This window comes from Cyprinodon tularosa, unplaced genomic scaffold (genome assembly GCF_016077235.1).
Source record: "Cyprinodon tularosa strain WSP-4 unplaced genomic scaffold, ASM1607723v1 ctg967, whole genome shotgun sequence".
Taxonomy (NCBI): Eukaryota; Metazoa; Chordata; class Actinopteri; order Cyprinodontiformes; family Cyprinodontidae; genus Cyprinodon; species Cyprinodon tularosa.
This window is the reverse complement of record NW_024039748.1, coordinates 89,232-115,967: the sequence shown is the minus strand read 5'-3', so window position 1 is coordinate 115,967 and position 26,736 is coordinate 89,232. Positions and strand designations below refer to the sequence as shown.

Below are 26,736 nucleotides of genomic sequence, written 5' to 3'. Positions count from 1 at the left end.
TTATTAACAAACTTTATTGAACAAATGTACAAAACAAACAGGTTTTGTATTAAGGGACAGCACATCAGAGGGGGAGATATAAAGACTTGCACAAGAGTCACAATAATTGAGCTAGACAAGAAAAAAAACATTAAAAAGAAAAATTATTTGAAACAGTCAATAAAGTCAATAAAATACAATGACAAGTGTTAAAAAAAAAGTAATTAAATATCAGTAAGAGGTTTCAGGGAAGTATTTTCTATAGTTATCAAGAAACATGTTCTTTTTATTTTAATCAGTTTGAGGGATGCAATCAGAGAGAAAGTGAGTAATGTTAGGAATCGAGTTTGCACACTTTTCTTTGTGAATGAAAACTTTTGCATATATGATAATAAAATTAAGCATATGTTCAAAGTCATGATGTTCAGAGTTATTATAATAGCAGATAACATCTTTGAGAGTTAGTGTGCATACAATTTTAGTTGAATGGAAAAAAAAAAGATTCCATGTCACTCCAAAATTTTAGGGATTCATCACAACTAAAAAATAAATGCAAAGTCTTTTCAGAAGTTCTTTTACAAAACGTACATGAGTCACTTATGTCCATAAATTTAGCAATAATACAGTTTACAGGGTATATATTATGTAAGATTTTAAAATGTATTTCTTTGGCTTTGTTAGAAATACAGTATTTATGAGGTAAGAGCCAGTTTATGCTATCAATATGGGTACGCCAATAAAATTTACCTCTAGGTGTGATAACGTTTTTTCTTTGAAAGCACTGGCGTATGAGTCTATTGTTACATCTTCTGTCTGTTAGCTTAATTCCTTCCAATATGAGAGTGGGTAGACTTTTCGTAAATTTACAGTAACTCAAGTGACTTTTTACAAGTTGAATTATCTTTTAAGGGATAGCATTAATTATCTTGTTAAATTCTCTGAAGGGAACCGGAAAACTATAGAAGGACATGAAGTACTCATAGGAAAGCATATTGCTAGTACTGTCAAAGAGATTAAGGATGTGATTGATGTCTCTTTTAAACCAATTTGTGAAGAATAAGGACTTGTTTCTAATCAAAACATCACAATTATTCCAGATGATAGCCTTGTGAGGTGAAAAGTTGTGGACAAAAGCCAGTTTCCAAGCTAGAAGGGCTTGCTGGTGAAATTTGGATAATTTGATGGGTCATTTATTAGGTAAAAAATTACATTTTAGAAGGAAAGACAGGCCTCCTATCTTATTAACAATATGATTTGGGATGAAGAACCAGATTGATTCAGGGTAGTTTATCTTCTGTGGTCTTCTGCCGTTCAGAGTCACTCTGACGTCAAAGCTGACTGTGGTTAATGGCGTCACTGTGCTACATTTGTTAAAATCAGGTAGGAAATCATCTGAGGCAGGAAGTTTGATATGAACCGGAACATGCTCCAGTAAATCGGTTAGGATGCTATTTTTTTTATACAATATATTTTGCTTAAACCTTGAGAGCACATTTTTGTTATATTTGGACTAATGCAACTAATCCTGCCCCCAATGTGGAAAATGGAAACTTCGACACTTTGTTGAGCACCTGAACGTCTCACCAAGCCCTGCTGGAGGAAGCGGTTCCGCCGCCGCTAGCGATGCCATGTCCCGTCTCAGCGATGAACCCTGGCTCTAGGGACGGAATGGAGCCTCAGGTCCGCGATTCCTTTTCTTGTCTGTGTGATTGAGAGGCTGGGCGGTGGTGGGCGGGAGCCCCGGGTCTAGGTGAGGACCTGGTTCCGGGTTTGATAGGAAGTGTAGGCAGCTAACAGGTCCGAAGGGTTGTTAGCGGCTAACAGGTCCGAGAGCTACTAGCAGCTAACAGGTCCGACGTCTGCTAGAAGCTTACAGGTCTGAGGAATGCTAGCAGCTAACAGGTCCGATGTCTGCTAGAAGCTTACAGGTCTGAGGAATGCTAGCAGCTAACAGGTCCGAGGGCTGCTAGAAGCTTACAGGTCTGAGGAATGCTAGCAGCTAACTGCTAGAAGCTTACAGGTCTGAGGAATGCTAGCAGCTAACAGGTCCGACGTCTGCTAGAAGCTTACAGGTCTGAGGAATGCTAGCAGCTAACAGGTCCGACGTCTGCTAGAAGCTTACAGGTCTGAGGAATGCTAGCAGCTAACTGCTAGAAGCTTACAGGTCTGAGGAATGCTAGCAGCTAACAGGTCTGAGGGCTGGCAGAAGCTTACAGGTCTGAGGAATGCTAGCAGCTAACAGGTCTGATGTCTGCTAGAAGCTTACAGGTCTGAGGAATGCTAGCAGCTAACAGGTCCGACGTCTGCTAGAAGCTTACAGGTCTGAGGAATGCTAGCAGCTAACTGCTAGAAGCTTACAGGTCTGAGGAATGCTAGCAGCTAACAGGTCCGACGTCTGCTGGAAGCTTACAGGTCTGAGGAATGCTAGCAGCTAACAGGTCCGATGTCTGCTAGAAGCTTACAGGTCTGAGGAATGCTAGCAGCTAACAGGTCCGACATCTGCTAGAAGCTTACAGGTCTGAGGAATGCTAGCAGCTAACAGGTCCGACGTCTGCTGGAAGCTTACAGGTCTGAGGAATGCTAGCAGCTAACAGGTCCGACGTCTGCTAGAAGCTTACAGGTCTGAGGAATGCTAGCAGCTAACAGGTCCGATGTCTACTAGAAGCTTACGGGTCTGAGGAATGCTAGCAGCTAACAGGTCTGACGTCTGCTAGAAGCTTACAGGTCTGAGGAATGCTAGCAGCTAACAGGTCCGATGTCTGCTAGAAGCTTACAGGTCTGAGGAATGCTAGCAGCTAACAGGTCCGACGTCTGCTGGAAGCTTACAGGTCTGAGGAATGCTAGCAGCTAACAGGTCCGATGTCTGCTAGAAGCTTACAGGTCTGAGGAATGCTAGCAGCTAACAGGTCCGACATCTGCTAGAAGCTTACAGGTCTGAGGAATGCTAGCAACTAACAGGTCCGACGTCTGCTAGAAGCTTACAGGTCTGAGGAATGCTAGCAACTAACAGGTCCGACGTCTGCTAGAAGCTTACAGGTCTGAGGAATGCTAGCAGCTAACAGGTCCGACGTCTGCTAGAAGCTTACAGGTCTGAGGAATGCTAGCAGCTAACAGGTCCGACGTCTGCTAGAAGCTTACAGGTCTGAGGAATGCTAGCAGCTAACAGGTCCGATGTCTGCTAGAAGCTTACAGGTCTGAGGAATGCTAGCAGCTAACAGGTCCGAGGGCTGCTAGAAGCTTACAGGTCTGAGGAATGCTAGCAGCTAACAGGTCTGATGTCTGCTGGAAGCTTACAGGTCTGAGGAATGCTAGCAGCTAACAGGTCTGATGTCTGCTAGAAGCTTACAGGTCTGAGGTATGCTAGCAGCTAACAGGTCCGATGTCTGCTGGAAGCTTACAGGTCTGAGGTATGCTAGCAGCTAACAGGTCCGACGTCTGCTGGAAGCTTACAGGTCTGAGGAATGCTAGCAGCTAACAGGTCCGATGTCTGCTAGAAGCTTACAGGTCTGAGGTATGCTAGCAGCTAACAGGTCCGATGTCTGCTGGAAGCTTACAGGTCTGAGGTATGCTAGCAGCTAACAGGTCCGATGTCTACTAGAAGCTTACAGGTCTGAGGAATGCTAGCAGCTAACAGGTCTGATGTCTGCTAGAAGCTTACAGGTCTGAGGTATGCTAGCAGCTAACAGGTCCGATGTCTACTAGAAGCTTACAGGTCTGAGGTATGCTAGCAGCTAACAGGTCCGATGTCTACTAGAAGCTTACAGGTCTGAGGAATGCTAGCAGCTAACAGGTCTGATGTCTGCTGGAAGCTTACAGGTCTGAGGAATGCTAGCAGCTAACAGGTCCGATGTCTGCTAGAAGCTTACAGGTCTGAGGAATGCTAGCAGCTAACAGGTCCGATGTCTACTAGAAGCTTACAGGTCTGAGGAATGCTAGCAGCTAACAGGTCTGATGTCTGCTAGAAGCTTACAGGTCTGAGGAATGCTAGCAGCTAACAGGTCTGATGTCTGCTAGAAGCTTACAGGTATGAGAACTGCTAGCGGCTAATAGGTCTAAAGAATGTTAGCAGCTAACATGTCCAAGGGTTTCTAGCAGCTGATGGGTCTGAGAACTGCTGGGACCGGTACCGCTCCCATCCTGGTTCCAGGGTCGGGAGCGGTACCAGGAGCGGTGAGGGTGGACTTCTGGCTGGGCTCCATGCTCTGTTGTTCTTGCTAACTGGATCTGTTTCTCCTTTAGGACCCTGGAGCCATGGCTTCCCTCTGCAGCCTCGGATGAACAGACCTAAGCTGGACCCAGACGAGTCCGCCCACCTGGCCCCGCCCACCGGGGGGGCTCCCTTCTGCCCGTCTCCCTCTCCAGTCATGGCGGGATTCAAGCGAGGGTACGACGGAAAGATCGCCGGCCTGTACGACCTGGACAAGACGCTGGGGCGGGGCCACTTTGCCGTGGTCAAACTGGCGCGGCACGTCTTCACCGGGGAGAAGGTGGCGGTGAAGGTGATTGACAAGACAAAGCTTGACACGGTGGCGACGGGCCACCTGTTCCAGGAGGTGCGCTGCATGAAGCTGGTGCAGCACCCCAACATAGTGCGGCTGTACGAAGTGATTGACACTCAGACCAAGCTGTACCTGATCCTGGAGCTGGGCGACGGCGGCGACATGTTTGACTACATCATGAAGCACGAGGAGGGTCTGAACGAAGAGCTGGCGAAGAAGTACTTTGCCCAGATAGTCCACGCCATCTCCTACTGCCACCGGCTGCACGTGGTGCACCGGGACCTGAAGCCTGAGAATGTGGTGTTCTTCGAAAAGCAGGGACTAGTGAAGCTCACCGACTTCGGCTTCAGCAACAAGTTCCAGCCGGGCAAGAAGCTGACCACCAGCTGTGGCTCCCTGGCCTACTCGGCTCCAGAGATCCTCCTGGGCGACGAGTACGACGCTCCGGCCGTCGGTAAGTAGGAACCTTCAGACTGCTGGTCAGCTGGCTGAATGACTGAAGCAAAGGAAAAGCTAGCAGCCTGGTGGAGCCGCTGATCTTCTCCACAGTTAGCACTTGGACACATCTAGATTCTGCAGATGTTTGTTCTCTGAGGGACGCCTTAGATTAAAAGCAGAGATGAAGCTTCTACAGCGAACAGGGAGCGCCTTAATCCAGGCTTCCATCAGACGCTTGCAGCTTCTGGAGGCCTTGGTGGGTCTCTGTGTTCCAGTCTAAGGGTTCCAGTCTGTTCGTTCCGATCTCGAGGTTCCGGTCTGTTCGTTCCGGGCTTAGGGATCCAGTCTGTTGGTTCCGGTCTGTTCGTTCCGGTCTCAGGGTTCCGGTCTGTTGATTCCGGTCTCAGCACTGCAAAAAATATAAACCTCAATAAGTTATTTTTTCTTAAAATAAGTGTGTTTTTCCTTGATTTGATGAGGTAAAACAGACACTTTGCCAATGGAACAAGACAATTTCCTTTTAAAATAAGAAAAAACTATTTTATCGTCTTATTTCAAGTAAATATTATCTAACTATCTTATTTTAAGAGTGAAAATACTCATTCCATTGGCAAATCATCTTATTTACCTGCTCAAATTAAGGCTAAATATACTTAATTTAAGCAATTTTTTACTTATTTCTGGATTGTTTTTGCAGTGTAGGGCGGTCTGTTGATTCCGGTCTCAGTGTTCCAGTCTGTTGGTTCCGGTCTCAGGGCGGTCTGTTGATTCCGGTCTCGGTGTTCCAGTCTGTTGGTTCCGGTCTCAGGGTTCCGGTCTGTTGGTTCAGGTCTCAGGGTTCCCCTCTCAGGGTTCCGGTCTTTCGATTCCGGTCTCAGGGTTCCAGTCTGTCGATTCCTTTCTCAGGGTTCCGGTCTGTTGATTCCCATCTAAGGGTTTCAGTCTGTTGGTTCCGGTCTGTTGGTTCCGGTCTGTTGATTCTGTTCTCAGGGTTCCCCTCTCAGGGTTCCGGTCTCAGGATTCCAGTCTGTTGGTTCCGGTCTCAGGGTTCTGGTCTGTTGGTTCCGGTCTCAGGGTTCCGGTCTGTTGATTCCCATCTCAGGGTTCCAGTCTGTTGGTTCCGGTCTGTTGATTCCCGTCTCAGGGTTCTGGTCTGTCGATTCCGGTCTCAGGGTTCCGGTCTGTTGATTCCCATCTCAGGGTTCCAGTCTGTTGGTTCCGGTCTGTTGATTCCCGTCTCAGGGTTCTGGTCTGTCGATTCCGGTCTCAGGGTTCCGGTCTGTTGATTCCCATCTCAGGGTTCCAGTTCGTTGGTTCCGGTATGTTGATTCCCGTCTCAGGGTTCCGGTCTGTTGGTTCCGGTCTGTTGATTCCTGTCTCAGGGTTCCGGTCTGTTGGTTCCGGTCTGTTGATTCTGGTCTCAGGGTTCCGGTCTGTTGATTCCCGTCTCAGGGTTCCGGTCTCAGGGTTCCAGTCTGTTGGTTCCGGTCTGTTGATTCCCGTCTCAGGGTTCCGGTCTGTTGATTCTGGTCTCAGGGTTCCGGTCTGTTGATTCCCGTCTCAGGGTTCCGGTCTGTTGTTTCCGGTCTGTTGATTCCGGTCTCACGGTTCCGGTCTGTTGGTTCCGGTCTCAGGGTTCCGGTCTCAGGGTTCCAGTCTGTTGGTTCCGGTCTCAGGGTTCCATTCTGTTGGTTCCGGTCTCAGGGTTCCATTCTGTTGGTTCCGGTCTCAGGGTTCCAGTCTGTTGGTTCCGGTCTCAGGGTTCCAGTCTGTTGGTTCCGGTCTCAGGGTTCCAGTCTGTTGGTTCCGGTCTCAGGGTTCCATTCTGTTGGTTCCGGTCTCAGGGTTCCATTCTGTTGGTTCCGGTCTCAGGGTTCCAGTCTGTTGGTTCCGGTCTCAGGGTTCCGGTCTCAGGGTTCTGATATCAGGGTTCCAGTCTGTCGGTTCCGGTCTCAGGGTTCCAGTCTGTCAGTTCCGGTCTCAGGGTTCCGGTCTCAGGGTTCCAGTCTGTTGGTTACGGTCTCAGGGTTCCGGTCTCAGGGTTCCGGTCTCAGGGTTCTGGTCTCAGGGTTCCAGTCTGTTGGTTCCGGTCTCAGGGTTCCGGTCTGTTGGTTCCGGTCTCAGGGTTCCGGTCTCAGGGTTCCAGTCTGTTGGTTCCGGTCTCAGAGTTCCAGTCTGTCAGTTCAGGTCTCAGGGTTCCGGTCTGTTGATTCCGGTCTGTTGGTTCCGGTCTCAGGGTTCCAGTCTGTTGGTTCCGGTCTCAGGGTTCCATTCTGTTGGTTCCGGTCTCAGGGTTCCAGTCTGTTGGTTCCGGTCTCAGGGTTCCAGTGTGTTGGTTCCGGTCTCAGGGTTCCATTCTGTTGGTTCCGGTCTCAGGGTTCCAGTCTGTTGGTTCCGGTCTCAGGGTTCCGGTCTCAGGGTTCTGGTATCAGGGTTCCAGTCTGTTGGTTCCGGTCTCAGGGTTCCGGTCTCAGGGTTCCGGTCTCAGGGTTCTGGTCTCAGGGTTCCAGTCTGTTGGTTCCGGTCTCAGGGTTCCGGTCTGTTGGTTCCGGTCTCAGGGTTCCATTCTGTTGGTTCCGGTCTCAGGGTTCCATTCTGTTGGTTCCGGTCTCAGGGTTCCAGTCTGTTGGTTCCGGTCTCAGGGTTCCAGTCTGTTGGTTCCGGTCTCAGGGTTCCGGTCTCAAGGTTCCAGTCTGTTGGTTCCGGTCTCAGGGTTCCATTCTGTTGGTTCCGGTCTCAGGGTTCCATTCTGTTGGTTCCGGTCTCAAGGTTCCAGTCTGTTGGTTCCGGTCTCAGGGTTCCAGTCTGTTGGTTCCGGTCTCAGGGTTCCAGTCTGTTGGTTCCGGTCTCAGGGTTCCGGTCTCAAGGTTCCAGTCTGTTGGTTCCGGTCTCAAGGTTCCAGTCTGTTGGTTCCGGTCTCAAGGTTCCAGTCTGTTGGTTCCGGTCTCAGGGTTCCAGTCTGTTGGTTCCGGTCTCAGGGTTCCAGTCTGTTGGTTCCGGTCTCAGGGTTCCGGTCTCAGGGTTCCAGTCTGTTGGTTCCGGTCTCAGGGTTCCGGTCTGTTGGTTCCGGTCTCAGGGTTCCGGTCTGTTGGTTCCGGTCTCAGGGTTCCAGTCTGTTGGTTCCGGTCTCAGGGTTCCAGTCTGTTGGTTCCGGTCCCAGGGTTCCATTCTGTTGGTTCCGGTCTCAGGGTTCCAGTCTGTTGGTTCCGGTCTCAGGGTTCCAGTCTGTTGGTTCCGGTCTCAGGGTTCCATTCTGTTGGTTCCGGTCTCAGGGTTCCATTCTGTTGGTTCCGGTCTCAGGGTTCCAGTCTGTTGGTTCCGGTCTCAGGGTTCCAGTCTGTTGGTTCCGGTCTCAGGGTTCCGGTCTCAGGGTTCCAGTCTGTTGGTTCCGGTCCCAGGGTTCCATTCTGTTGGTTCCGGTCTCAGGGTTCCAGTCTGTTGGTTCCGGTCTCAGGGTTCCAGTCTGTTGGTTCCGGTCTCAGGGTTCCATTCTGTTGGTTCCGGTCTCAGGGTTCCAGTCTGTTGGTTCCGGTCTCAGGGTTCCGGTCTCAGGGTTCCAGTCTGTTGGTTCCGGTCTCAGGGTTCCGGTCTGTTGGTTCCGGTCTCAGGGTTCCGGTCTGTTGGTTCCGGTCTCAGGGTTCCAGTCTGTTGGTTCCGGTCTCAGGGTTCCAGTCTGTTGGTTCCGGTCCCAGGGTTCTGCTTCCTGGGTTCCTTTCAGAACCCACAGCAGATGGAAAGCCCAACACTGAGATGCTTTCTCTGCTGTCAGATATTCACTTCCTGTTTCTAAAGGAAGCTGTGGTTACGCTCTAGAACAGGCGTAATGGCTGTCCTTAAAGCGCCACATGTAACTTATAAATGGAACTAAATGTAATTGAATGTAATGTAAAATAAATGTAACTACTATGTTAAATAACTCATTATTTATTATAATTTATTGAAGTGACAATTACAGTTGCATAGAAAACATATGCTTGCTTGTTTCTCTAACATAAATCCTTTTAAATTTAGTCAGCTTATGAAAACCCACATAACTCCATTAATGAAGGATCAAACCGTCCAAGTGAATAAAGAGAGAGAACATAAAACTGAGCTGCAAAAAACACGTATGACACATGTAGCATTTTTTTAAAAAAAAGCAATGCACAGCTTTGCATCTGACTGATGGTTTGATGCAAACATTAAATAATTACAACAGAATCATTCAATTTTATTGACATAAATTGAATGATTCCCCCAAACATTTCCCGCAGACCATCTTTTCACATTTATGACAAACGTAATATGGGCGTTTTTTTGTGCAGCGCTGAAGCTCCTGCCGCTGTTTTCTGTGCCTCGCCAAGGCTGCTCTACTGCGGGGGAGGGGCTGGAAACCTGCGGGTGGTCTGCAACTTTTTTACCAGTTCACGGATAAAATCTCTGCGTAAGAAAAAAAATAATCAAACAGCTCCTGAACAGTACCAACGCGTTTATAGCTGATCTTTCCAGGAGATTATAAATTACAGCCACAGGTCACCTTCGCGTCGGAGCTTTTACAGAATCCTTTCTAATCCTCTGAGCTAGGGCTGCAACAACGAATCGATAAAATCGATAAAAATCGACTTCTAAAAGCGTTGGCAGCGAATTTCATCATCGATTAGTTGTGTCGCGCGATTAATGTGTCATCCGCCGCCGCCGTCAGCGGGGGAAGAAAAAAAAATACGGCAGAGGGAGCCAGCGCCGCAACTGAGCAAAGGCTGTTTTCAAAAGGCAGAAACGTCAACTGTTACCGATACCGCAAACGCAAGCTGCGTCTCAATTCGCAGACAGTCTGCGCTTTGTAAAGCGAAAAAAGTCGTAACATGCAGCTGTTGTAAAACAAATGAACATGGCACGGAAGCACCACTGTTATGATGCAGCACCTAAAAAAGGAAACACGTTGGAGCCTTCGATGGCAGTGAAGAGAGCTGATCAGCAGGGTGAGCGGCCATGTTTGTTTGGTTTTAAAGTGGGGAAACGTAACGTTAGTTTCTCAGGTAGCTCATCTGATGCTTTCCTTACCGTGTTAGTAGGTTACAGACAGTGATAAGGTTGGCTACCGTATTTCACCACTATAAGGCGCATATAAACGTCTTTTGTTTCCCTCAAAATGTGCGGCGCGCCCTTTGGTGCGGCGCGCCCTATGTGTGTTGATACTGCGGACTTCTGAGACCACCATGCACCATGCAGAACTCCTCATCTCCTCATTGAGGAGATGATGAAAGGGTGGCTGAGGGAGGTGAATGTAAGGAGACCAGGTGGTTTTTTTCCACTCATCACCGTCGCTGTTAATCTGTAACTCCATGCGTGCCCATCTCACAGCCGATGTGAAAAACATGGTGAAACAAATGAATGCTGCTCGCTGTTATTCAACCACTGACATCGGTGTGAACCGGACGCAGCAGAAGCAGCGAGTTTACATGCAATGTCAATGGTTGACGCGGGTATAAGCACAGCAGCATGTTTTGAGCAGCAGGCGCAGCGCGTCAGGAGCGTTTAAGCATCTGACGCACCGCCAACACGCTGCTGCTGCTTGAGATGGAAAAATTGAAGTTTTCCTGCTGGACAGCAAATATAGCTGCAAGGCAAAGAAAGGATAGGATAGCTCCGCCCAACGCGCGTCAGACACAGCAAAGCTGCTTCAGCCGTGCGTCAGAACTAACTGGTACAAGCAGCAAAAAGGAAGCAGCAGGATAATAAAAGCGAACATATTCTGCCGGCAGAATAATTCCACGATAAGTGGAAGGCAGCTCTGCTGGCTCTGTTGTTCCAGATTTCGCAAAAGCCAGCATCCTTTGCTCCCGCTCTATTTTTCTACCTGACCTCTGGGCCGGGTCGCCTCCGGGTTCACCGCGGCGGCTGGCAGGTGTTTTTCATCTAAATAGCTAAAGGATTATAAAAGGATAATAGGATAATAAAAGCGAACATATTCTGTAGGCAGGTTTCAGGATTTTAAGTTAATTTATGCGTAATAAACTGTTTCAGAGGAGTGATCACAGCCCTGTCTCATCAGAGCGATGTGTCTCTCACGGCCGGCTCCCAGGTTTGAATAATACTTTGTAATAAATACTTGAATAAAGCACAAACAAACTCAGTTTTGCTCCCGCTCTATTTTTAAATAGGCAGTAGAGGTATTTAAACGTAGTAGGGTATATAAAAAACGCGCCCTATAGTCAGGTGCGCCTTATGGTCGGGAAAATACGCAACTTATTTTACTTTTAATTTCATTTGAATTAGCTTAAGCAGCGTTTATATTTTCTTTATAAATAAATTAACTTGCAAATTATGAGGGCAAGGCTTTTAAAGTTTAAATCTTCTGGCAAAGATAAAGTAAAGAAGATCCTGCAATTTATGGAAGTAAAGCAGAATAAAATCCAGCAAGATCAGTAATATGTCAATTAATTATCTGCCACATTCCCATGTAAATATCTGTCTTTGGAGGATGTGTTTTTTAGCACCCCTAGTTCTCTCATTTTTATTCCAAATACAATTTATAATTTGAATCACAGGGCTATTTTTATCTCTATGGTTCAGTATTTTCTCAAGTAGCAACTTTAACTGCTATACTTTCCTGTCTTAAAAGGCAGAACTCTTCTAGTCTAAAAAAACTCATTTGTTGAAATGGGGGGGCCTATTGTTTGAACCCCTTAGGGGCTTTAAAAACAAAAATGTCTTTTTTTGCGCTTTATGAAACAAAGTAGCCTATATTTGGTGGATGTACAGCTACATTTCTCAGGTAAGTTTGCGTAGTTTTAACACAAACATTTATTTTTCATATTGCACCAGTACAGTTAATGAGCAACCTGTACTTGTGTGCTTGTTTGTTCTGTCTAAAATGTTTATTTTGGAATAAAGAGGTTAATATAAAAAATATTTTTTGTCCGATTCATCAAAAAAATAATCGGCCGATTCATCGATTTTTAAAATAACCGTTAGTTGCAGCCCTAGTTTGGTCCAAAACGTCCAGCCCGACCTCTGTGGTTCTAGCAGACTACGGGCTCTGGTCTGGCTCTGGGCCGCTGAGTGGACCGGCTGAGGTGTGGGCGGTGCTTGAACAAAGTTTTACTATTGTCTGATCTGCGTTTTCCCGGGGTCAGGTGATCATCCTCAGACTCGCTGTCAGAATTGGAGCCCCAGTCCTCCTCATCGGTCTCTCCCCCTCTGCCAGAATCGCTATCATCAATATGTTGAAGCATTTCTAAAGCCTGTTTCGCTGTTAGCTTTCTTCTGAACGCCACTTTTTCCATATTAGCCAAAGAGTTCTAGGCAGAATGTTGGTTGCTAGGCAACAGTACCGTACGTCAATCAACTGCGGGAAGAATTTACAATGCAACTAATAGAGCCGTGAAAATGGTTGTGGGGGATGGAGGTAGAATTAGCCATATTTATTTTTTACGTTTTAATTTTATTTAAAAAAACTAAGAAACAGGAAAAGTCAGTTAACATGAGCAACATACATTTAATTTTAAATATAGTTCTTTCCCTTTAAAATCTCAGAACCGTCAAAATGACGGCTGTGGGAGATCTAGCAAGCAACATAAAATGACATGGTGGGCCACATCTGGCCCGCGGACCTTGAGTTTGACACACGTGCTCTAGAAGATGTTGCTCTACGTCTTAGAACCGCAGGCGTCCCTGGAGGATGTGATGTTGCTCTGCAGGCGGTTCGTCCTTCGTAGCTGTGAGCTTTCTCTGCATTAAGCCGAAACATTAGAGGAGGAGCTTAGGTGGGGGGGAGATGCCCAGTGGGACCAGTGGTGCCGTCTGTCCTGTTGGTGGCTTCTACTGGGAGACTGATGGAGACCAGCAGAGCTGCTGCTGCTGGGAAGCTTTCAGAGCTCAACAATATGGAGACGATCCTATGGATGAGCAGCTGCTCCTGGTTCTAATTGCTGTGACTGGAGAGAAATATCAGCTGTGCTGCTGCCATCAACACCTTTGTTTCTAGATGTTGGAGCTTGGCCTGTTTTCCAGTGTAGTCCTGTTTCTCTGACTGTGACTAACTGGATGTGCTCTCTTCATCCTCTGACATGGGAGCTGGCTCGGAGCTCGTCTGCCTGGCTGTGTTTCCTGGACGGGGCCGCCTGTGGAGCTGGTTGACAGTTGCCTTTTGTATCTATGCTTCTTTTTCTATGTCTGCTTCTGTCTCCTTGAACCCCAGTGGGCCTCAGCAGATGGCCGCTCACACTGAGCCTGGTTCTGCTGGAGGTTTCTTCCTGTTCAAAGGGAGTTTTTCCTCCACTGTCGCTACAAGCATGCTTAGTGTGAGGGAATGCTGAAGAGTCAATGAGTCGATGCAATCAGCTGGTTTTCTTTAGATACAAAACTGCAGAAACAATTCAACCAGATCATAATGTCAGATCTTTTCAGTATTTTCTATTTGACTTGAGACGACATGAGTCTTTAATTGGCGTTATATAAATAAGCTGCATTGACTCGTACTCGTCGTCTCCCGCTTTATCCTGAACCGGGTCGCGGGGGCAGCAGACTAAGCAGAGACTCCCAGACTTCCCTCTCCGCTGACACCTCCTCCAGCTCCGTTGGCGGAAGCCCTAGGCGCTCCCAGGCCAGCCGAGAGACATAGTCTCTCCAGTATGTCCTGGGTCGTCCCCTGGGCCTCCTCCCAGTGGGATGTGCCTGGAACACCTCCCGAGGGGGGCATCCGAAGAAGATGTCCGAGCCACCTCTACTGACTCCTCTCGATGTGGAGGAGAACCGGCTCTACTCTGAGCCTCTCCCAAATGACCGAGCTCCTCACCCTATCTCTTAAGGGAGAGCCCAGCCACCCTGCGGAGAAAGCTCATTTCAGCTGCTTGGATCCGGGATCTCGTTCTTTCGGTCATGATCCAAATTTCATGACCATAGGTGAGGGTAGGAACGTAGACCGACCGGTAAATTGAGAGCTTTGCCTTTTCGCTGTTTCGCCCCTCCTTGAACCGCCACCTTAATGTGGTGAAGGGGTTTCAGTGCCTGGGTGATCCCAGAGGCTATGTTGTCAGGGGCTAAATGCCCCTGGTAGGGTATCTGCAGGGGGAACCATGAGGGACCGGTGCATAGAGGATTGGGCGGCAGCCAGAGGCGGAGACCTCGGCGACCTGATCCGCGGGCGCTTAAAGCTGCATTGAATTTCAGCCAAATGACTTTTTGTGCAGTATGGGAATTCTAGTGTGAAGGCTTAATCACACCGGTTGGTGAACAGCTTTATAGGCCATGCTGTCTTCTAAGCCTTCTAAGTATCTGTACTTTCTATTCCTTACATTTTTAAAGCAAAAATTACTATTGGTTTAATGTTTCTACATATTTATTTCCCGTCATGTGCTCCATCCAATGCAGATCATTGGCTCCGCCCACATCTAGTGAAAACTAGTGTGATTGGATGATTCATAGAACGCAAACACTCATTGGTTAGCTAAAGGAAATCATCAGAAGCAAGCAGGTGTTCTTCAAACTGCTAACGTGAATTGTCTATGCCATGCTACAATGTGGGATTCAGAAAAAGATGCTGAAATGTCTGAAAGGTCGGACACAGGCGAGAGCGTATCGGGAGACGGAGACCAACAAGACCTCCCTCATCCTTGGCCCTATCTCAGAGAATTATTAGAAATTGTCGAAAAATTGAGCTTTCAGTTCATATAGTGGCATCTGGCTGTTTTTTAAAGGTTACTTTATACTTTTACACGTTAGGTAGTTTTTGGAGCACATACTTTTTCATACTTTTTTTTTTTACTTGAGTAAAGAGGTGAAGTTGGTCCTTCAACTTTTTCCAGAGTGTTTTTAAACTGCAGTATCTAGTTCACACATTTGCTACTGAAGTAGCAAATGTGTGAACTTCGGACACCACTGCCAATCAGGAAGAGACCAGATGAAGTGACTGACGAGCTGACGTTCAAAAGCAGAAAATTCCAACCCTGCGTGTCGTTTATTAGTTTGATCAGCATTCGCGAACAAATGGAGCAGCTCAGTGATTCACATTAGAAGCCAGACATGGGCAATGTGGAGTCAACAAGTCATCTCCATGTCATGTATTTAATCTACCCAGCCAATTAACCAGGTGAGTCCAATCTTCACCGTGAATTAACCTGTGCAGATTGGACTCACCTGCTTCAGTGGCTGGGTAGAACAAATACATGACATGGAGATGACTTGTTGACTCCACATTGCCCATGTCTGTTAGAAGCTAACAGTTCATTCCTCTCAGTAAATCACAGAAATACCCGCAAGGAAAGAGACTAAACACCTCTGAAACTGAACAAATAAAACTGCTTCTGCTTCAACAACATCATTACACCCCCACTCCTCATCCAGGAGTCTCTGGCCTCTGCTCCTCATCCAGGAGTCTCGGGCCTCTGCTCCTCATCCAGGAGTCTCGGGCCTCTGCTCCTCATCCAGGAGTCTCGGGCCTCTGCTCCTCATCCAGGAGTCTCTGGCCTCTGCTCCTCATCCAGGAGTCTCTGGCCTCTGCTCCTCATCCAGGAGTCTCTGGCCTCTGCTCCTCATCCAGGAGTCTCTGGCCTCTGCTCCTCATCCAGGAGTCTCTGGCCTCTGCTCCTCATCCAGGAGTCTCGGGCCTCTGCTCCTTATCCAGGAGTCTCGGGCCTCTGCTCCTCATCCAGGAGTCTCTGGCCTCTGCTCCTCATCCAGGAGTCTCTGGCCTCTGCTCCTCATCCAGGAGTCTCTGGCCTCTGCTCCTCATCCAGGAGTCTCTGGCCTCTGCTCCTCATCCAGGAGTCTCTGGCCTCTGCTCCTCATCCAGGAGTCTCTGGCCTCTGCTCCTCATCCAGGAGTCTCTGGCCTCTGCTCCTCATCCAGGAGTCTCTGGCCTCTGCTCCTCATCCAGGAGTCTCTGGCCTCTGCTCCTCATCCAGGAGTCTCAGGCTTCCTTTCCTGTTTCAGCTCCTTTCAGAGAGGCTCAGTAGGATGGAGGTCCGGGCTCCCAGGGGCCCCTTCAGTCCAATGTTTTCCTCCCCTGCCTTTCCGCCCTTCCGACGTTCTCCCTGCCTCCTCCCAGGGGCTCCGCCCAACAGACTGCTCTGCTGTCCTCCTGAGGTAGCAGCAGCTAGCCTCCGCTGAATGATGGAGTGAATGAGTGTAGACCTCTGTGTTACTGTGCTTTAACCCCTGCAGGCCTGATCACTGCTGCTTTAAAAGGACCTGTCTAACAGGATGAAGCAGACCCACAGGTGCTCTGAATCCTGCTGGGATGCAAAGACCTTCAGGGATGGGGCTTGTTCCACAGTGGGATAAGCTTCCCTCTGACCGTCTCAGTGTGTCCTTTTCCAGACATCTGGAGCCTCGGAGTGATCCTGTTCATGTTGGTCTGCGGCCAGCCGCCATTCCAGGAAGCCAACGACAGCGAGACCCTCACCATGATCATGGACTGTAAATACACGGTGCCCAGCCACGTCTCTAGCACCTGCAAACAGTGAGTCTTCTTCTCCTTTTGGTCGCTCTGGGTCCACTTTATGCAGGAATCAGAACAAATCAAACACTTTATTTAGCTGAACTTTAGTGTTTTTTGTCTGATTATTATAGAAGGAAACATCGCTTTGTCCAAGAGACTGAAGCAAAGCAGCATGATCAATGATCACCTTGGTGATGAAGATCAATAGCTAGTGAGCAAGATAATAACTGCCCCATTCATGTAGTAATAACAGCATAAGCAAATACTTAATGTACAAATATATTTTAGAAACATGACACAGGGTTTGAAGATTAGAGAATGATGACGGTTGAAACTGCTGACAGGAAGCAATGGATCTAAAGAAAGGGGGAGAGACGGACAGGAACCATTTGAAACTTTCTAGGAACTCTGTGCTCTGATGAATGAAAATACATCATTAAGTACAAGAGGAGAAAGAGGCGAGGAGACTCAACCCAAGAGAAGGAAAAATCAAATCGATCCAAATTTACATTGATAATCTATTTGATGACGGGATCAGTAGTTTTTGGGAATTGTAATATAATTAGGAGCCAAATTTGTGATTTAGTTTTTTCCGTACCCAACCAGAGAGAGATCTGGGAAGTCTGTCAGTTTTTTGTTTTTTCTTCATAAAGAGGTTAGCTTCTCCTACCTGCTCTATCTGCTCCTTGTTCTGTGAGGTTTAAAGAAGATCACTACTTAACTGTTTTCCCTCCTCCTGAACTCCTATCATTCCGTAAAAGTTTAAAAACAATCCACTGGACTTGGTTTCCAAGATTTGAAGACGTTCCTCTACCTCTATAGGAAGCTTTCAAATGTCTGGATCCGCAGTGAGTTTGAGTCTTATATAGACAAGGTCTTGTATCGCTTGGAAACATGCAATTAGAAACCAATGAGCGGGTCGTTTGGTTCCATTGTTAGCCTGTAATATCTGAAACCTGTCTGATTGTTAAGGGTTGGTCGCTAAAGGGGGGATTGTCGTTAATGGGAGGGATTGTCGTTATGGGAGGGATTGTCGTTATGGGAGGGATTGTCGTTATAGGGGGGATTGTCGTTAATGGGGGGGATTGACGTTAAAGCGGGGATTGTCTTTAAAGGGGGGATTGTCGTTAATGGGGGGATTGTGGTTAATGGGGGGGATTGACGTTAAAGCGGGGATTGTCTTTAAAGGGGGGATTGTCGTTAATGGGGGGATTGTCGTTAAAGGGGGGATTGTGGTTAATGGGGGGGATTGACGTTAAAGGGGGGATTGTCGTTAAAGGGGGGATTGTCGTTAATGGGGGGATTGTCGTTAATGGGAGGGATTGTCGTTAAAGGGGGGATTGTCGTTAAAGGGGGGATTGTCGTTAATGGGGGGATTGTCGTTAATGGGGGGGATTGACGTTAAAGCGGGGATTGTCTTTAAAGGGGGGATTGTCGTTAATGGGGGGATTGTGGTTAATGGGGGGGATTGACGTTAAAGCGGGGATTGTCTTTAAAGGGGGGATTGTCGTTAATGGGGGGATTGTCGTTAAAGGGGGGATTGTGGTTAATGGGGGGGATTGACGTTAAAGCGGGGATTGTCTTTAAAGGGGGGATTGTCGTTAATGGGGGGATTGTCGTTATGGGAGGGATTTTCGTTATGGGGGGGATTGTCGTTAAAGGGGGGATTGTCGTTATGGGGGGATTGTCGTTATGGGGGGGTTGTCGTTATGGGGGGATTGTCGTTATGGGGGGTTGTCGTTATGGGGGGGTTGTCGTTATGGGGGGATTGTCGTTAAAGGAGGGGGTTGTCTTTAAAGGGAGGGTTGTCGTTATGGGGGGATTGTCAATATGGGGGGTTTGTCGTTAAAAGGGGGAGGTTTGTCGTTATGGGGGGATTGTCGTTATGGGGGGATTGTCGTTAAAGGAGGGGGTTGTCTTTAAAGGGGGGGTTGTCGTTATGGGGGGATTGTCAATATGGGGGGTTTGTCGTTAAAAGGGGGAGGTTTGTCGTTAAAGGGGGGATTGTCTCCTGTCATACCTGAAACCTGTCTAAGATTGCTAAGGGTTGGTCGTTAAGGGTCAAATCTTGGAAACCAAGTCCAGTGGATTGTTTTTTAAACTTTTACGGAATGACAATGACCTGGATGACTGAGAATCCTCATCAGCAACTCCTATCATGTTTAATGTTTTCTGGTTTTTATGTTTCATTCATGGTTTTTGCCCAGTCTGTTCCGCCTGCTTTTTCCCTCTGTAATTTCCAACCCTCCCTGTGAGTTTAACAGGTTTTATTTTGTATTTTCCCCCCAAGCGGATGTGTTTTACTTTGTAGCTGCATCACTCTTCCTGTCACAAATTAGTGAAATTAGTCTCCAGGACTATCTCTGTGGGGTCTGATCATCTCCATGGATTCTGAGCTACATCAGAGTGGGTGTGTTCTAGGCTCCGCCCTGATGTGGAACGTAGGGGAGCAGGTCCTTCACCTCTCTGTCTCTCCATCCTCTCCCAGTCTCATAGACCGCATGCTGCAGAGGGACCCCAGACGCAGAGCCTCCCTGGAGGAGATCGAGGGACACACCTGGCTGCAGGGGGTGGACCCCTCTCCAGCCACCAAGTACAGCACCCCCCTTGTCTCCCACAAGAACCTGTCAGAGGAGGAGCACAACAGCATCATCCAGCGCATGGTTTTAGGAGACATCGCCGACAGAGAGGCCATCGTGGAGTAGGTGTCATTACTGCTACACATTACACATTCTGCAGTCCATATATGGTCAGAGGAAGTCAGGAGGCATCTTCATCTTAAGCTGCTCCTAGCTGATGACATCATTAACGGATTGAATCCTTTAATTCAGTCTAAAAGGAAAACATTCCTGTCTACGTGGGTCCATGTAGGAGACACCACAGGCAGGTGGAAGCAGCTCTGATCAGAGGTCCTGCTAACATTCAACCCAAAATCCCACATCCTCTGGAACCGCCCCTCTCCGTCCCAGAGCGTCCCGCACGATTACACACCTCCCTGCACGATTACACACCTCCCCGCAACGTCCCAGACCACTCTGTTCCAGTGTGCCCTGCTCAGTTGTAGACCGATCTCTTTCAGACCGCTCCATTCCAGAACACCACACACCATTACAGACTGCCCCGCACCATTCCAGACTGCCCCGCTCTTTTTCAGAGTGCCCCACACCGTTCTAGACCCCCCGCTCCGTTCCAGACCACCACACACCGTTCCAGAGCATCCCTGCTCCGTTCCAGAGTGCTCTGTTCCGTTCCAGACCGCGCCATTCCAGAGCGCCCAGAGAAAAAGTACGTAGACTGTCACATTTGGAGGAGTAGGGGTGGATTTAGAACAGTTCCTATTAGGGTTGTCAAAAGTATCGATACTCAAAAAAGTATCGATACTGAAACGTTGTATCCGGATACAATACTGGTTTTTAAAAGTATCGATACAGTGCCACCACCAGTTGCACCTAAGCATTCATTCATCTAAAGTGCAGAATAGAGGAAAATGCACATTCTGAACACTGTGTGATTGAATAATTTTGTGCACTTTTCAGTTTCAGACTTTTTTCTGTAACAGGTGCAGCTGCTGAGAATTATTTTAGTTTCTTAACCGGTTTGGCTAGTGTCATTGTTATGTGTGCAAAGCATAGCCAAGGAAGGAACACTTAATTTTAATTTTGTAAGTTTTTTATCAATCTTGCTTAATATTGTGCATAGCATACAACCTCAAAATATTCTTCTTATTGTTTATTGTATTTATTGTATTTTTATTATTAATGAAAATTTCTGTTGAATTTTGGAGTCTTTGTTTTATTCTTGTGGTATCGAAAATGGTATCGAGTATCGAATATTTGCCTTAGTATCGGTATCGAGTTGAAAAGTTTAGTATCGTGACAACCCTAGTTCCTATTGATTAACATGACTGCGTAAATACTTTTCACGATGTATGTTATTGAGGCGGAGCAGAGTCGGGCAGTGACGGAGGATGTGGACTTTGGGGGTAAGCTGTTGGCAGTGGCAGCATCATGATGTGGTTCTCCACACTAGTTCCCATCAGAGTTTGGGCTCTCACTATCCGTGCGAAACTGGGAAGAATGGATGAACTCCTTCCTCATATTGGTCTATTGTTCCAGGGCCCTGGAGACCAACAAGTACAACCACATCACAGCTACCTACTTCCTGTTAGCAGAGCGGATCCTGAGGGAGAAGCAGGAGAAAGAGGTCCAGACGCGCTCCTCCAGCCCCAGCAACATCAAGGCTCACTTCAGGTAACTGTGGGGTAAATGTGGAGTGGAGCTACGGTGGCCCACAGGTCCCAGTCTCAGAGTGTCCACCTGCTAGGCTCTGTGGAGAACAGATGCTCTGATATATAAGGCCCTTCATGTCTGAGCCGTCCTCGCTGCCAGTTACTCTGAGGTGCGTTCTAGTTCTAATTCATCACGTTCTGGAGGTCGGAAATGTGTAAACGCCGACATTCAGACGCTGATCTGTAGCTTCAAGCTAGAGAGCAGCTTGGCTTTATTCACTTTATGAGTTCATCAGTTCATCAGGATTATAATTCCACTAAAATCTGCAGTTCTTGTTGGGAACTCCAGACCTTCAGCATACCGCCGGGAGGCAGTGCTGGAAATCCCCGCTCAAAGGTCTCTGCTGCTGCCAGCCAGCTTGTGGGGGATTTCCGGCTGCCATTTGTAGTGGCTGGAAGTGAATAGAAAGAGTTTAAGGTTCGTGGTTAAAAACCGCTAGAACCAGAATATATAATCCAATATTTTTGATCAGCAGGTTTTAACATTTCTAGTTAATTTGGGTATTAATACATTTTTCACCACTGCTCAGTGAGAAAATGAGTAATAAGGATAAGCGCTCGTTCTCTTAGTGCTGGATTTTGAAAAGCCCTTAATATTTATTTATTTCTAATAGGCAGACAGATATCAGAGCTTTAGTGTCTGTTTACCAGAAAACTCCTGGATTAGCTGTTGGGATTGGTTGACGAAGGGACGAAGGTCGTTTCCAAAGGGACAGCACTAGGGGCGGGGTCCTTGACAAAGGGACGACATTAGGGTGGGTCCTTTACAAAATGACGACATTAGGGCGGGGTCCTTGACAAAGGGACGGCATTAGGGCTGGGTCCTTTGAGGGACAGTATTAGGGCAGGGTCCTTGACAAAGGGACGACATTAGGGCGGGGTCCTTGTCAAAGGTACGGCATTAGGGCAGGGTCCTTGACAAAGGGACAGCATTAGGGCCGGGTCCTTTAAGGGACAGCATTAGGGCAGGGTCCTTTAAGGGACAGCATTAGGGCCAGGTCCTTGACAAAGGGAGAGCATTAGGGTTGGGTCCTTGAGAAAGGGACGGCATTAGGGTCGGGTCCTTGACAAAGGGACGGCATTAGGGTCGGGTCCTTGACAAAGGGACGGCATTAGGGCAGGGTCCTTGACAAAGGGACGGCATTAGGGCAGGGTCCTTGACAAAGGGACGGCATTAGGGCAGGGTACTTTAAGGGACGGCATTAGGGCAGGGTGCTTGACAAGGGGGCGGCATTAGGGCCGGGTCCTTGATGAAGGGACAGAATTAGATGTGGATATTATACAGTTGGAGGAATCTTGATTGGTCCTGCTTAACCAGAAGGGACAGAACCTTCTCTAGGCACCAGTTCAGACGGCCTGTCGGCCTGTATGAAGCCCAGCCATCAGGGCATTTACATTTTCTAAAGTTGGTCTCCTGAAGGGATTGAGGTGGAATCCCATTTTCAGAAGAATGATAGAGCAGCAAAGGGTCTATCCATCCTAATGGCCTCCCAGCCTGATCCTGTTGGGTCTGGTTCTGGTTCGGTGGGCTCTTTCCATCTTTAGGACCGGGGTAGCCATGATTGGACGATCTCCACCGGCTGCCCAGCGTCCGTATCCTCTGCCAAACCAAAGCCATGAATGCCTGCTATAATATATAGGGAGATTTGCACCAAGTGGCGCAGAGCTCCTAAAACGGCGTTTGCTACATCATCTGACCCGACCCAGCTCTGAGCGGGTGGAGGGATGTCCTCTAATGAGGACATCTCTGCTTCTCCACATGTTTTAACCCTCTCAGCTACTCTTCCAGCTGTCATCCATATAGCTGACATCCTTCATGTTCAACGGGGGGGGGCGTGTTTGTCTCTTCTCCATAGGCAGTCCTGGCCGACCAGAGTGGACATGCATCAGGACATAGAGGACACGTTGGCCTCTTCATCCATGTCACACGCTGGAGGCCCCCAGTCCCCAGCGCGCAGTGCAGAGAACCTGCTCAACGGGCACCGCCCCAAAGGCGTGATGGACCTGGGCCGACGGGAGGACGCTTCAGTCACTGACTCATCTCAGGTTCTCGCACACGTCTCTTCACACAGTTTTACTTCAACAGAGCAGGGTCCTCCTTCAGCTTCACATGTTGGCCACAAACATTTCAGCCCCCATAAAAGGTCAAGAGAGACTAATACCAGTCTCTCTTGACCTTTGTGCCCTCAACTATGAGAGCTGATACTTTCCTCCTAGATACTGAGTACCAAGCTGAAAACTGATGGAAGACTCAGTCATAATGTAGGGGGATCGTTATTAGTCCTACTCACATGCTGCTTGCTGCCTCAGGAGTCCCACAAACCTGCCATGTGCAATAGGACTCCTCCTGGAGCCTGACAGGCACCACAGACCTACAGGCTCCACTTCCTCTGCCTCCCCCACAGTCTGGGAGAATCCCTCCTAGAGGTGGGAGTTGAACGCCAGCCTGAGGTCTCCACCAGACATTTCCAGCAGCCCCCATCCTGCTTGTTTGGGCCTTCCAGGTCCGTCCAGCTCCCTCCTCTTCCAGCGTATCTAACTCGCCACCAGCTGGTGATTGATGGACAGCTCCACCTCTCTTCACCTGAGTTTTCAAGACATGCGGCCCAAGGTCTGAAGATTCTACTACAAAGTCAATATCAACCTCCGGTTCAGGGTGTCCTGGTGCCCAGTGCACCGATGGACATCCTGATGCCTGAACCTGGTTTTCCTTATTATACAGGCTCTGACCTGCACTGAACCCCAATAATGAAACACCACTCAGGTTCAGAGCTGGGGTTCCTAACAAACACTTAGAAGATGGCATTACATCACTCCTAGCTCCCTGACCCTAGCGCCCGAATCCTAGCTCCCGAACCCTTGCGCCCTAACCCTAGCTCCCGAACCCTTGCGCCCGAACCCTAGCAGCCCGAACCCTAGCAGCCCGAACCCTAGCGCCCCGAACCCTAGCGCCCCGAACCCTAGCAGCCCGAACCCTAGCGCCCCGAACCCTAGCGCCCCGAACCCTAGCGCCCCGAACCCTAGCAGCCCGAACCCTAGCGCCCCGAACCCTAGCGCCCCGAGCCTTTTTTGTTTCATTCATTCTCTTCTGCGCACAGTGATCCTTTATTACCGTCCAGCTGTTGATACTGATGGGGTTCACATGAATCAACCTTCTCTCTGTTCCCCACAGGGCGTCTGTGCCGGAGCTTCTGGTCCTGCTGCATCTTCTGGGACCTTCAGAGGTTCTTCCCCAGCAGCAGCCAAGCAGAGAGTCTGTCTGTTCAGGTCTGAATGTTTTGCTGTCTTCAGCTGTCCTCAGGCTCTACTTGATGGAATCATTCAATGTCATCCCTGTTGTTATTAGGGTGGAGGAAGATGAAGAGGAGGAGGAGGAGCAGGACCCCTCCCCCCTTCCGTCCCAGGTGATCCTGCGGCGTAAGCCCCCCTCCATCACCAACCGCCTCACCTCCAGGAAGAGCGCCCCGGTGCTCAACCAGATCTTTGAAGAGGAGGGCGAGTCGGACGACGACTTTGAGATGGACGAAGGCCTGCCGCCCAAACTTAGCCGCCTCAAGATGAACATGGCCGGGACCGCCAGCGGCCTGGGCCCCGGAGTGGCATTATCTACGTCTCCGGGGCCCACACCGAAGAGGTACCACAGGCGGAAGAGCCAGGGACGGGGCTCGTCTTGTTCCAGCTCAGAGACCAGCGACGACGACTCAGAGAGCCACAGGAGGCGTCTGGATAAGGACTCAGGATTCACCTACAGCTGGAACCGCAGAGACAGCAGCGAGGGGCCCCCTGGCAGCGAGGGGGGGGGCAGCAGCTCAGGCCAGGGGAAGCCCCCCTCTGACGGGGGTGGTTCCTCTGGTCCCGACAGAGGAAATCCTCCTGGGGCTGACGGCACTGGGGAGCCAGAAGGCAGTGGTGGTGGAGGGGGAGGCGGGAGAACAGAGGGCGGCGAGGGCCAACAGGACCGCCCCCCCAGCTGCTGCAGCCACGGCGGCTCCAACAGGCCTTCCCTTGGCATGGCGGGCCGCGGTGCCGAGCTGGTGGAGAGTCTGAAGCTGATGAGCCTGTGTCTCAGCTCCCAGCTCCAGCAGCACCGGGGGGGCAGGGGGGCGCGGGCCACACAGGGTCGGGGGGTGAAGGTCCAAGACAAGACACCATGGAGGATCTGCATCGGTCCCACCCACAGCCTGGGCTCCATCGCCCTCCCTAGATCTCACGGTGCACTGCTCCTCCACCAGAAGGAGGTGCGAGGTCCACGGACCGGCCCCAGGGACACTCCCAGAGACATGGAGGCCCTGAAAAACGGTGTTCTGCAACTACCTCTGTGTGAGAAGACCATCTCTGTGAAGATCCGCTCCAGAGACAGTCTGCTGTGTTCCTCAGCGCAGGCCAACTGCTGCCAGGTCATCTGAGCTCATCTTTATCCTCCTATTCCTCCGAGTTTAGCCCGACTGCACTTTAACCTTTGTTCTGTGGATGTGGAGCAGAGTAGGAGGCTCCATACTGACAGAACCACAACCTTTTAACAGCCAGATCTCCTCCCGACCCGTCTGCTGGGTTCCCTGCTCCTCATGGTGCTGGTTGCTCTCTGAAGAACCTCAGAGGCCAGACAACTTTGGACTGCAGGTCTTCCTGGGTCCAGGTCTGCTGCTGGGGGCAGCAGGCTCAGCATCTGTCTTTGTCCTCCAGGTCCAAACACCTTCAGTAGTGGGGGTTTGTTGGTCCCCCAAGCAGCGCTGGGTTTCATCGGACCAGTTCTTCAGGTGGATTGGGGTTCTGGAGGTGTTCTGAGTGCAGAGTTGGGTGGTTCAGTGACAGATGGTGAGATGCTGTTGGAGAACTGTCCACAATGGTTCTGGTTCTACATTCTAATGAAGTAGAATTCAGGAACATAGAGGTTCTGGACACATTTAATGGGGTTTCAGCCCGGTTCCTCTGACCCAGGACAGAACCAGGGATCCTCCGGTGTTACTACCGCTGTGGTTCCTGTCCTGATATGTCAAATAGGAGGGACCAGGTCCAGACTGAGTCCTGGCTGAGCTTCAGGACCTTCATCATCAACACACCTGTGACCCGGTTCTGTTGCCTTTTAACTTATGTTTTCAGAACAGGACCGGTTCATTTCCCAGGGAGGGATCATTCTACAGCTGCAGGTTCAGGTTTGGACCCTGAGCGCCATCCTTCGCCGGTAAAACCTGGAGCTCCAGCACCCAATGGCAGTTTGGACCAGTGAGGCGGAACCGGTGGGCCAGAGTGTGGATCAGTTGGGCCCAGTTGTTTTTAAACGGATTGCATAGAACCCGTCCTTTCTGGACCTAGAATATGTTCAGGACCCAAATGTAGCTGGCTGGAATTCTGCTCCAGAGCAGCTGCTGGTTCCATCTTCTGACTGGGAGGCTGGCAGTGTTTTAGGGCATTGGTAATAAGCTACAGCATGTTGCAGCTATGTGTACAGAAGTGGTTCAGAACCTGTTTCTGACCTTTGTTTTGTTTTTTACTTCTGCAGCGACCCACTGGACCCCTGTTAGTTCATTTGCAGACTTCCTGAACCAAATGTACATAGATGTAAATATGTTGGTTGTCCTCATATAGAAGGTTCTGGTTCTTAGTACATTCAGCCTGATACTGACTGTAGTCCTCTGGATGAATTTCATGTGCTCTTCATGCCGTCGCTTCTCACTGTTGTCTGTTTTCAGGTGTGTTTGTGTCTCGCTGTTCCACAGAAACCAGACTGGACCAAAAAACTGATAGACTAACTCACAGTCTGGTTCTGCAGTTGATGCCTGTTGTAGACGACACATAGTTCTGCTAATAACCCAACAATAAAAGCTGAATATTGTCTCCACTGTGTGGTCCGACTGGTTTCTCTCCTCAGAGATCAGACATTTATGACTGCAGCTGGGTCCATTTTACCAAAAACACAGTGGATCCTAGTGAGGTCGTACATAGGGACAGCAAGGTCATAAGATGGGAGAAATTGAGACAGCTGATTGGCTGATCTATTTGGGGTAGCAATCACATAATTATATGTATGGAGATAAAGTTCATCTTCATAGGCGATGGTGAACCAGTAGGACAGAGTGACTAGTTAGTTAATTGAAGCCTGAGGGGGTCAGAGT

The 26,736-nt window shown here is 49.1% G+C and overlaps 1 protein-coding gene across 3 annotated transcripts; it reads left to right on the top strand.

Annotated features, from left to right (window-relative positions):
• Positions 1-1,505: 1,505 nt before the first annotated feature.
• On the top strand, positions 1,506-26,462 carry snrka (SNF related kinase a). 3 transcript variants are annotated; one of them, XM_038275571.1, is made up of 8 exons: positions 1,506-1,659; positions 4,219-4,932; positions 16,215-16,356; positions 18,824-19,036; positions 20,451-20,585; positions 22,480-22,669; positions 23,796-23,890; positions 23,970-26,462. In XM_038275571.1, exons 2-8 carry the CDS (start codon positions 4,254-4,256, stop codon positions 25,027-25,029), a joined length of 2,514 nt encoding a protein of 837 aa, XP_038131499.1. In that variant the 5' UTR covers positions 1,506-1,659; positions 4,219-4,253; the 3' UTR covers positions 25,030-26,462. The 3 variants fall into 3 exon arrangements, with proteins under 3 accessions (XP_038131499.1, XP_038131500.1, XP_038131501.1); XM_038275572.1 differs by having other exon boundaries at positions 1,570-1,729; XM_038275573.1 differs by lacking the exon at positions 1,506-1,659 and adding an exon at positions 3,953-3,977.
• Positions 26,463-26,736: the final 274 nt, after the last annotated feature.